The sequence below is a fragment of the Mustela lutreola genome, chromosome 18, assembly GCF_030435805.1.
Source record: "Mustela lutreola isolate mMusLut2 chromosome 18, mMusLut2.pri, whole genome shotgun sequence".
NCBI classification, from domain to species: Eukaryota; Metazoa; Chordata; class Mammalia; order Carnivora; family Mustelidae; genus Mustela; species Mustela lutreola.
Genome location: NC_081307.1, coordinates 14,568,535 through 14,581,161, shown reverse-complemented (window position 1 = coordinate 14,581,161; position 12,627 = coordinate 14,568,535). Strand labels below are relative to the sequence as shown.

General features: G+C 33.6%; 1 protein-coding gene across 8 annotated transcripts in view; it reads left to right on the top strand.

Moving 5' to 3' along the window:
- Positions 1–12,403, top strand: part of WRN (WRN RecQ like helicase) — a 144,628-nt gene extending 132,225 nt beyond the window's left edge. For 7 of the 8 annotated variants that reach the window (XM_059156397.1, XM_059156393.1, XM_059156394.1 and 4 more), the window contains 2 exons: positions 3,553–3,767; positions 9,575–12,403. In XM_059156397.1, the coding sequence (XP_059012380.1) occupies positions 3,553–3,767; positions 9,575–9,694 (335 nt within the window). In that variant the 3' untranslated portion in view covers positions 9,695–12,403. The remainder of the gene's footprint in view (positions 1–3,552; positions 3,768–9,574) is intronic. The other variant, XM_059156399.1, reaches the window with a different exon arrangement.
- Positions 12,404–12,627: the final 224 nt, after the last annotated feature.

The following is a 12,627-nucleotide window of genomic DNA, read 5'->3' as shown; positions in this document are numbered from 1 at the left end:
GCACTTACTTGCCTGGAAAGTTAGGACACAATCAGATGTATCTTTAATGCTAGATGCCCCTTTTTTGCATAAGCATATTGTAGGATGACTTTAAGGTACAAATGTAGAGGATTTACAGAAATGTGTAAATGAATATATGGATTTTCTAGTTATATCTAGAAATTATATTCAGATTATAGTACAATAACTGTGTATATTTGTTAAATAACTAACTGGTTTAAAACCATAAATAAATGATACATCATAGTTTTATGAAAAAAGGACATTCTAATTTTAGAAACAGATTTGTTTTGATGGAATAAAATATCTCATTTTTCCTTTCAAAATAATTCATTGATCCTATGATGCTATGATAGTTCAAGATTATTGAACTATATTTCCAAAAATTGTCATATAAAATGTACATTTACAGTGTGATGAAATAAAGGGTGCATAGTTTATTTATCTAATGTTTAAATACCCACTAAAGAAAATGAATTTAATATAATGTAATTGTGTTAATTGGCTAGAGTACAGGAAAATTTGTATGGTGATAGAAACCATATATGCGATGTTTGTGATACAAACCATATATGTGATTTTATTTTATTTTTAAATTAAAACAAATTCTTTTACTGAAATATAGTTGACATACAACATTACATTAGTTTCAGATGTACAGCAGAGATTCAGCAAGTCTATATGTTATCCACAGTTTGTAATTTTAAATGTTCTACTAGCCACTTTAAAAAAGTCGAAAAAAAAAATAGGGCACCTGGGTAACTGTCATTTAAGCCTCCATTTCTTGGTTTTGGCTCAAGTCATGATCTTAGGGCCCTGGGATTGAGCCCTGTGTCAGCCCCACGCTAAGAATAGAGTCCGCTTAAGATTCTCTCTCTCCATCTCCCCCTGTCTCCATTAATCTCAAGTGCCTGATTGCTCTCTCTCCCTGAATAAAAATAAGTTTGAAAATCTAAAAAAAAAAAAAAAAGTTTAAAAAATGGAATTAAAAAAACAAAAATAAACATGTAATTAATTCTAATTATATAATTTAATTAACCAAGTATATTAAAATGTTATCATTTAACATATAATCAATATAGAATTATTAAGAGATATTTGTGTGTTTTTTGTACTAAGCCTTTGAAATCAGGAATGTGTTTTACATTTTTAGCATATCTCAATTCTGATGCTAAATTTTAATTGAAAATACTTGATTTGTATTTAGCTTTCATAAACTTTACATTTGAATAAAGTAGATACTCTGTGTTCCAAACATCTTAAAATCTTTCCAATAATTAAATCAAATATCAGTTTTTTTTTTTTTTTTTCAAGTATCACCTTTTAAATTTAATTTCAGATTGATGAATTGAGTTTCTTAACCATCCTAGCCACATTTGAGGAGCTTGTCAGCTACAGGTTGTTAGTGCTCATTGTAGCAGAAGCACAATTACAGAGGTAGTTTGGAAATACCCATGAAAACACAAAATGTGTTTAACCTTTGAACGAGCAATCCCACTTCTAAGAATCTAGAGATATGGAAAAAATGTGTAATATAATATTCTTTGGGTCATTTTGTTTTCAAAGAAAAATTGAAGACAAATAAAAGGGAACTCAAAGTAAGTTTGGATAGACAATACAAAAGAAGATGCCTCAGTCATTAAGAAATTAATGAAGTAGTAAAATTGGCCAAATTTCTGTGGTATTTGGATGGCATAATGACTGAAGGACAAATAGAATTTTAGTTGGTCAATAGACTTAGTAGTCATATTGCTAATTTTATTACATTTAGAGGTAAAATCTTATTTTCTAAGATTTTGATTAGGATCAGTTTTATATCTTAACACTTTAAAGTAACAGAGTACAGGCTAAATATATATATACCCCAAGGTCCTAGTTTCTGTTAGCTGGGTAACCACCTCTTGCTGGCGTGTTTTCTTTTTTTTTTTTTTTTTTTTTTAAGATTTTATTTGTAGGAATGTCTGAGTGGCTGGCTCAGGATGATAAGGGTCTTTTTTGCTCAGGTCATGACCCCAGGGTCCTGGGATCAAGTCCCCGTATCAGGCTCCTTGCTCAGTGGGGAGCCTGCTTCTCCCTCTGCCTGCCTCTCCCCCTGCTTGTTCTCTCTCTGACAAACAAAATCTTTTAAAAAAAATTTAATTTATTTTATAGTGCATTCGAGAGAGCACAGGCAGGAAGAGGCAGAGGGAAAGAGAGAAGCATACTCCCTAATGAGGGAGGCCCAAGTGGGGCTTGATCCCAGGACCCTGAGCCACCCAGACACCACCTGTTGATTTTTTTTTGTTTTTGTTTTTTAAACTTAACTGCAGGGGTTCTTTTTTGTTGTTGTTGTTTTTGAAGTTCAAGAGTAGCAAGATAAGATCTTTGGAAGAAAGGAAAATGTAAATCTTGAAAAATTGAATTGGGTGTCAGAAGTGTTTGATACCAGTTTTATAATTACATGAAGATGGGTGAAACTGAGCTGCTTAGTTTTATGATACTCTAGGGCATTCCAGATGAATGTGTTGTTGAAAGTGTTTGAAACATAAGTAGTAGTCTGTAGGAGATTGCTAAATAATTTGTAAAAGGTGTGAAGACACAGTCTGAATTGGTTCTGTTGAGTTAAAAAAAGTAAAAAATCCTTGATTGTGAAAATAAGTGATTTTTTCCCAAAAAACTCATTTCGTTATATGCATTTTAAATGATTGATGTTTTGTTAAGCTACAATAGCCATTGAAAGGGTCTTTTTTTTTTATTAGCATCTGATTTACAAGTACGATTAGCTTCTATTTTAAGAATAAGTTCTCTTAGAAAAATAATTGTAGGGACACCTGGGTGGCTCAATGGGTTAAGCCTCTGCCTTCCACTCAGGTCATGATCTCAGGGTCCTGGGATTGAGCCCCACATTGGGCTTTCTGCTTGGCAGGGAGCCTGCTTACTCTTCTTTCTCTGCCTGCCTCTCTGCCTGCTTGTGATCTCTCTGTCTCTGTCAAGTAAATACATAAAATCTTAAAAAAAAAAAATTGTAATAGATATTTGGAATTTGAAGTGTAATTCCTTTAGAAACAATTCTGTGAAGGTTGGTTTTGGTTCTCAGGGCACCTCACAAGAAGCAGTTTGAAACATTATTTATACAGAGTCAATGGCATTGACCTGACTTTAAGTCTTAGAAGCAAGGCAGCAGGTGGTAAGAGATGAGGGGAGAATATGCTTTACTTCATTTTGGTTTGTAGGGCTATAGGCATTCTAAAAAGAAACTTTTTTTTTAAAAGATTTTATTTATTTATTTGATAGAGATCACAAGTAGGCAGAGAGGTGGTGGGGGGACAGGAAGCAGGCTCCCTGCTGAGCAGAGAGCCTGATGTGGGGCTCGAACCCAGAGCCCTTATTCCATGACCTGAGCTGAAGGCAGAGGCTTTAACCCACTGAGCCACCCAGGCACCCAGAGAAACATTTTCTTCGGACACCTTCCTCCTTCCTTTCTACAAAGCATTTCACTCTTTCCAGCTCATAGGTTTCTAAAATGTTCTGTGTAATTTATTTTCAACTCTTGTTTTTTTTCATCCTTTACAGATATAAATGAAGTTAAACTAATTAGAAAGCTGGTTCCTGAAAACATTGACACGTACCTTATCCACATGGCACTTGAGATCCTGGGAAAAGACTGTGACAACAGACTGTTAGACCAGCTTTCATGTACTTCCAACAGAAAGAGATATTTCCCCAACTCTGAAGAGAGCTGTTCAAGTTCTAAGAGAAGCAGGGAAGAAGTAGGCGCTAATACCAAGGTGTTAATTATATGTAGAATTTTCATACATTGTCGGTTGGTTCGATTTACATATTCTAACACTAAAATGCTATATTTTTTAAACTGTTATAAATTCTGATATAAGGTTACTTTTTAAAATCTGTGCTCTATTTCCTTTGTTTTTCATAAATCTTATCTGAGAAAAGTGATTTTTTTAAACAACAGAAAAAGGGAAATGTAGCTCATCTATTTAGCTTTTTGTGTGGAATGTCATCTGAAATTTTACTTCTACCTCATACCGATTTTACATATATATATATATAGGAAATCCTTTTGCTTTCATAGACATACTATTGGCTTTGAACTTATGGCAGTTTATGTAGTTTATGAAAATGAAAACAAATTCCATTATAAATACCCCCAAAACTAGTTTGTCTATCATTCTATCTCCTCCTGCTTTGTTCTTGTCATACTGAATCTCTTAGGTACAAGGAAAATTGTTGCCCATGGTCCTGCGCATATACCATACATATTTCTGAGAAAGACCATGAATTTAGTCTTATTTAGTATTATTTTAGTTTTATTAAAATGCTTTGGAAATTATTGCTCTATATGTTGTATGAGAACTAGTTTTTGATGATGATTCTATTAAATGATTGTATAAATTTGAAAATTTAACCTTTGTTATCTTCCAGGTCTAAAATTTTATGATTCTGTGATAAAAGTTGTGAAAACTAGTGATTTACTAAAAAACTATTTTAGTTTCTAGATCATAAATTGAGCATGGTAGTAGGTGTTTTCTCATATAGTGCATTGGGGATTCCATTCCAGTTTCAAGATAGTCTTTATAGATTTCCAAGAATTAAACCCATTTTCTCAATAGCTTAAAAATAAGAGGAGCTTTATATTCTTGTACTTCAGTTAGGCTTGTATACAGACATGTCATAGATAACCTAATTGGAATTCTTTACATTATTTAGTCAGTTGAAGTAGCTGTGGGAAGGATATTAAAGAAAATAATGTTGGGTGGTAGTAGTGAAATTTGGCCTCTATTCCCAGCCTTTTATTTCTGAAATCTATACCAGATGCCTAAAACCTTGTTTTTCCCAGTGAAGGAAATATCAGTGAAGGAAAAGGTGAAACTTGTTATTTTTTCCTGATTATTGGTGCACATTTTATATGAATTATTATTTTAGCCACATATTAGCGTTTGGCTTTTCCCTTATTGAAATAATATCAGATGCTGACAACAGAGTGGGGAGATTTTGGCGGTGATGGGTGGATGGGTAGAAGTCATGCTGAGCCTACTGGATTTACCAACCCCCCCCCCCCCCATTTAGGAGAACAAGGATATTGGGGACAGGAAGTAGATTAAGAGATGAATGAGCCAGCCTAAGTATTTTTCTTTCATCTGACTCCCAAGTACAGAAGGCTGCTTCGAATACTGTAGAATCTGTTGGAGGACTGGTTTCAGATCTTTCCTGTTAACATTCATCTTCTCTTCTCTGCTGACCTGGATTATATCTCTTAATTTGTTTCATTGGATGAATATGAGGCTTCTGATAAAGAATAATGTCAAAACAAATTCTTTGTATTTGTTGGTGCATTGTTAGTTTTACGTCTATTGCGATTACTCAAGATAGAAGCTCCATCATGCCTTTTTAATGAAGAAAGATTCTGTCTTGATATTGGTAGTTCTGATCCAAAATATGCAGGTACACAGTGGATTATTTGAGTGCATCTTTTTTTTTTTTTTTTTTTAATTTCTGGAAAGTCTTAAATTTTACTTCTTAGAATTTGTCCCATTGCTTTATATTTCTTCTTCAGGGACTTCGAGTATATGTTAGGTCTTCTTTGCCTAGCTGCAATATTTGTCACTTTCCATGAATTCTTTCTAGCTTTCCATTTCTCCTTAATTTAAAATTTTCTTCTTCATCTTCTTCTTTTTCACTCCTATTTCTCTGGACAGACTCTGTTATGTTTATTGTTATGTTCCTCCTACTTTAGTATTCACTTCTTTACATTTTTCCTTTTGCTTCTAATTCTTAACTAAACTTTTCTCCTCCATTTTGAATTTTTCTGATTTTGATTTATGGTGTTCTTTCATGTTTTGAATAATTTTCTTAATGTTTTTCAACTCATTTAAGAGGTTACAGTTTTATTCTATATCTTTGCAACTCTTCTGGTGTCCCATTTGATCTTAATACTTTCCTGTTGTTCATTTTCACGTGAAATTAGTTTTCCTGCACTTTCAAAAGAAAGCATGTTTCAAGGTAGTTTTTCCCAAGTTCACAGAGCTCTCCCTTCTGGTATTTTGTGTAATTTTTCAAAATATGGAAACTTAGTTTGTGAGATATACTCTTTTGTCACTCTTCCCTTTGTCTCTGTTTTACTTGAACTGCTAATTCGATTTCATTCCAGTAGTTCTCCCAGAAGGCATTGTGGTAGCTGGTCAGGAGCGTTCACAGGAACCAGTTGCGTTAGCCGTCGAAGACACAATTTATAAGTCATTTGCTGTTGGGTTAGGCAGAAGCCCTCTCACTTTCAGTTGCTGTTTTCCCATTAATCTATCATGGTTTCTGATGTCTATCTGTAGGCTACTTTGTGGTTCTTCTTTTCTTGGGCACCTCACTGCTTTCCTCTGCTTTCTGTTTTAGGTAAGTGGTACTCTGCAGCTCGTATGGCTACTGGTGATTTCTCCTCACATGCTCAGTGTTTGGATTTCCTTGGGATACCTTTAAACTTAGTTTTATTGTAAATGTAGATTATGAGTTCAGAGTTTTCCTGTCAATTCTGTTTTAATGGTGGGCTTCAGAGAGATTAAAACACTATGCTGCTGCTTCCACCATCTTCCCAGAACCCTCTTCCCCAAATCACCTTTTTCCTCCTTATTTTTCTTTACTGCCTAAGAGAGAATGTATGCGATATTTTCTACCCTGCCACTAAGTTTCATTATAAATTAAAATGTACAATATTATTTATAAACTGTTTTGAGATACTCAGAAAAAAATGCCTTATGAATAATATTATAATTATTATTATTAAAATTCAATACTTCAGAACAATTAGGATTTTCTAAAACTTTGCTTTTTTAGGCATAGTTTTGTTTTGTATTGTTCTCTAAGAAAATAGTGCATGCTGTAACTATTTTGTGTTCTATAATAATGTTAAAGGTTGATCGAAAACATCCTTGTGATTTTTCACCAAAAGATGAAAGTCACAAAAATTCCCTAAGACTTTGGGAATTTCTTGGAATCAGCCAGCCAGCGATTTAAAAACAGATTTATTTACGGATTCTCATTTCTCAATTAAGATTAAATTAATAAAGTAGTTTTAGTGATAACTGCATCCAACTTGATAATTACTATTTTTAGATTTGTCTTAGTGTAGATGAAATTAAATGTGAATATAACATATATTTCGCTGTTTGCTTACATATATATGCTCACATATACTCAATAAACGAGTTAATGTTTTGTATTTTCAATTTAATGATATTTGTTAATAGAATTTGGGGTATCAGAAAACCCCCCTGAAAATCTAACTATGGTTTTTGGGAATTTTGGTTGACTACTAAAGAAGAAAGTAGTCACTGAAAGGCATTGTTTCTGTTAGGTAACTCAGTTCTCATAATTAAAGTCTCTCCAAAAACTTATTGTTGAGACTCAAAAGATACAGCACTTTCCTTCTTTCTCAGTGAAACAGATCATTATTATAATAGTGTGATAAATACTGAAGGTCATATTCTGTAGAAATATTACAGAAGATAGAACATTTTCAGTGACATTAGCTACTAATTAATGAATACCAAGACTAAATCAGGATGTGTTTTGATAGCTTGCATATATTCTCATTTGACCCTCCAGGTAATCCAAAGATGTTATGTACTGTTATTCTCATTTTCTGTGTGAAGAAACCGAGGCTGAAATAACATTCATAAGGCCATACATTTAGCAAGTGACTCAATTGGAGCTCAAACCTAATTCTGTCTTGGTTGGCAGTCCCTATTTATTCCATGGTATTCAGCTACAAGACTTAGTGTTTTTTCCTCTGTTCTGTTCCTGTGCAGATGTCATGCTCTGTTTTGCTTTTTGGTTTTGTTACCATGTTAACTTCTTTCCTTCCTCCAGATGCACGCGGGTGTTCTAACTATAATTGCAAGCAACTGTAGGCTGCAAGGGATTATGTTAGTAAGATCTTAAGAGAAGGGGTGCCTGGGTGACTCAGTGGGTTAAACTTCTGCCTTCTGCTCAGGTCATGATCCCAGGGTCCTGGGATCGAGTCCCACATCGGGCTCTCTGCTCAGCAGGGAGCCTGCTTCCTCCTCTCTCTCTACCTGCTTCTCTGCCTACTTGTGATCTCTGTTTGTCAAATAAATAAAATTAAAAAAAAAAAATCTTAATGGAAGAATAAATATTTCTGGACCAGTTTTATCTCTGCCCAAATACCTTTAGTCTGTGGCATTATATATCGCCAGTATTTATTAGTTCTGAGTCAAATATCATCTCATACAGTCTATGTAAATGTAATCTGTTCTCCTGGACTTTTCTTCCCTGTGAGGAAATTTGCTATCCTTAGCCTGTTTTTTTTCTGTAGCTTTTACTAAAGTGTGAGTAGCTCTTTCTTCTTCATTGGATTTCTTTAATTAAGCCAAAACAGCTAATAGGGTTTTTTAACCTTTTCTAAATATATGTATTCATAGTTTTCTGTGAAGGATCTTTTACTTTTTTCCCCACTCTTAAATCTTTTGAAACCATTTTTAAACATAGAAAATGTAACAAAACATAGCAGGTAATTGATGAACCATATATACAGTTTTCATTCTGGAAATTGAATAAATTGTGCTTTTTTACCTTCAACTAACAGACACATTATAACTTAGATTGAGGTCACCTTATCATAAAGTCCTTCAGATAGTTCCAATAACTAAATTAACTGCTGGATTCCAAGGTGTGCTTACTTTGGAATGATTTGTCTGTCTTGTGGGTTTGAGGCTCTTGTCAAACTGAGATAACAATAATTACTACCAGTTTATGCTTAGGGAGCATAACTCAAAATTGTTTTATCTTTTTCAAGTGCAGATCACATAATACACAACTGCTGCCTTTGGGTTCCTAAATTTTTTTTTTCAGGGACTTTTAACTTAGGGTCTCGAGGCTTCATTTGGTGCCTAAGTCTCCTAAAATTGTGCAATTATTACATATGTGTACATTCAGAAGTTGGTTGACTATATGTAACAATACGAATTGTTGTTTTTAGCAGATTTCAAAAAACTCTTTGAAACAAAATTTTTTTTCATTTATTTCAGTGACTGTTTTTTGGGTATCTGTTATGTCCCAGCAACTCTGCAAGGCACTGATAGTGTTTGAATCGCTCTGCTAGTCAGTCGACCTTTGGAGACATAGAAGTACACATGCTTTTTCAAACACCTAATGTGATTCTGTGTATGGCTGTATCTGTGTGTATGTGTGGGTGTCTATATGTGCGTGTGCACCTGAGCAGATGCCTTCCTCCGAACATTAAATTAACCATTTTGGTCAGCCCAAACCAAGTACACATGAGACAAAAGTCTAAAATAATATCTAGTTCTTTCCTTTTCAAATGTGTATGTACACTTGAGTGCCCAAGAACAGATAACAAGATGGCAGGAAATTGCCTGAAGAAATGATATAGCGATTTTTGTCTTTTATTTACTTTTTGATCTAGAAATAAATTCTGTGGCTCTCACTATTTTGTTTTACTCTACAAGGGAAGGTAGGGGGTATATATACAGTAACCTATGTTACTTTTTACAACCGACACATTTTCAACATTAACATATTTTCTTTTTCTGTTTTTTTCCTATAGCCTGCCTCTGTAACCTCAAAGAGAAAATTACCTGAGTGGTTTGCCAAAGGCAGAGAGACTTCAGCTGACACCAGCCAGAAATCAATGGCCAGAACAAAAAAGAAAGGTCTTTTTAGTTAAACTGGCAATTGCCAGAGGAATTGTGTGTGTCTTACTGTATTAGAGGGGAACTGTGTTTCATTTCTGAAAATAGTGGCAAGGAGTACTTCAGTTAACAAATTATTCTAATCTCAAAAGTAAGACTGACTCATTTGTTGAACAGCTAACATCTTAAACCAGCCTTGTGCAGTTTACTAAAGTTGAGTCTTCTGAGAGCCTGAGTGAGTAATCATAGAATAGAATAAATACATTAATCTCCTTTACGCTTGCTCTAAGAAACCGTTACTGCTCTGTTTCTTAATCTCTTTATTTCAGCAGTATATTTAAGGGGTGCCGATTTGATATAAATAACAGACTGATGGTTGTAGGATGATTACGTGTGTAATAGAAAATCTTCATATCTTACCAGCTTGCTTTCTTGTGAACGAAGGAAGCATAGTTATTTTTACAATGTCCTTACCATCTTTATAAGAAGCTCTTAGACACATTGATAAATGGTATTAGTGGAACAGACCAGTGAAAATGAAACATTCTGGGTTCCATGCATGTAGAGAAAAATAATGTAGCAAAGTAGACCAACTTCACTAGGCAACCATGCACTTTGTATTTTGTATGCTATTTCTATTATCTTTCAAGTACTAAATTCCTTCATATTGAATATTACAAAATATATATGTTATATATGCATTTTATATATATATGTGTGTGTGTATATATATATTTTTTTAACTTTTACTTAATTACCTTGAGCACTTTCAGTTTTTGAGGATGTTGGAGTTTGAGTGTAATACCTCTTTATGTAGCACATGTGACTTCGCGATCGAAACCCATACTCTGATGCTGAGTTTGGTAAACCATGGTTAATATCACTTTAACCAGTTCACCTTACGGCCTTTAACTGATGTTTTTGTAACAAAAATCACTATTAATAAAGAAGAGATATTGTAGGAGAACTAGGAAATCTGGAGAGATGAAAAGAAGAAAATAAAAATCAGTGGTGGTTGTACCCAGCAGATCATCAGTTAACCCCTTCTTTGTATCCTGCTAAGCCTCTGTATTCACTGCTTTTCTTAGTTTGATACATGAATAATAAATGAATGTGTTTTCTTTGTAAAACATTTAAGTTAAAACACAAAAGATCTCTGTATTCCCATTTTCCTGCATCTCATTACCATTCCCTTTCCAGAAAGTAACTCCTATTAAGTACGTGACTTATAGTTCTCTCATCATTCCTTATGCATTTATATGCCTTGCATATATATCTACACATACATTCCTGTTTTTTAAAGTGAGTTAGATCATGCTGTATGCAACTTTCTGCAACAAACTCTTTTCACTTAATATGTCATGAAGAACTTCCCATGTCAGTATATATATTGGTCTGTCTCATTCTTTTTTACAGCTCCCTACCATTCTATATGTTGAATATATTGTATTTTATATAATCACTTTCATATTGGTGATTTTTGTCTTTTTTTTCTACTTTAGATTATTTCTAGAAGTAGAATTAGAGAATGAAATTTATATTTCACTGAATATATTATGAATATTTTTTTCCATGTCATTAAATTGTTTTCCACAGAATCTTTTTCGGTGGCTTTTTGTAGTACAGTGATTCTCAAAGTGTGGTCTGCAGACTTTTAGGGGTTTTTGAGACTCCTTCCGGGAATTTACAAAGGAAAACTATTTTCATAATACCAAGATGGGATTTGCCTTTTGTCCTATGTTTTTTCCACTGAGGGTGCAAAGCAGTCGTGAGTAAAACCACTGGTACTTAAGTGCAAATCAAGACAGTGACACCAGATTGCTGGTTTTATTAATTCTCAGTCCTCAAACACATCTTCTCAATCTTTTATGTGATGAAATGGCAAGTGTGTATAAAACACTTCTGCTCTGTACCAAAGTGTGATGGTTGTCTCCAGGAAAAACTCTTGTTTGAATGGTGAACTGAATTAATTCTTTTTCCATGGACTACCATTTCTGACTGAAAAGAATGACTGATAGAAAACTATGATTGGTTATTGAGACTTGGGCATTTGGTGGATATTTTCTCAAAATTGAATCAAGTCATCCTGTCACTTCAGGGAAAACTGATGGTTATTTGTTGGCAATGATAAAATTTGAGATTTCTGGCAGAATTTATAGTTTTGGAAAACTTGTGTCTGCTGCCAGGAGTTTGAAAGCTTCCAATATTATAAAGGCTTCTCTAATGAGATATTATTCATACGATTAACAAAATTTTTAGAAGATCTGCATAACTCAGTGAACTCCATTATTTTCTAGGTGACTAATACGTGATCTTATAAAATCATGCATGAGTAAAAGAGTCATCCAAACCACAAAGTGGCCCAATGGATTTTAATGTAGCAGAGTATGAAAACATTTATTTATATGGTTTCAGATTGTACACTGCAGCCAGTCTTTAAGAAACTACAGATGTCCAGTTGTGGTATAGTTTCAAAGAAGAGTGCCTATAATTATCTGGAAAAGCTATTAAAATACTCTTAATTAAGGTCACACTTTCTCCACACACGTCAACCAAAAGACCATATATTGAATATAGGATCAGATTGAATGAAGAAGCAGATCTGAGACTCCAGCCACTTCTGTGAAGCCAGACAATGCTATTCTTCTATTTTGTGGGGGATATTTTTGTAAAATTTATTTATGTTATCATATATTGGATTTACTGCTGGTTTTTTTAAATTAATAAACATTTCTTAAACATTTCTCAGTTTTATTTGTAAAATGTTAAATAATGATATATTTAATGCACATTAATGCAAAATCTCTTTTGGGTCCTTAATAATTTTTAAGAATATAAATGAAACTTGAGATATAGTAGATTGAGATCTGCTGACATAGTATTTTATTATATAGATATACTATGAATTATTTAGCTGATTTCCTATTGTTGCACATTAAATCACATCCAGTTTTCTGCTCTTTTAAAG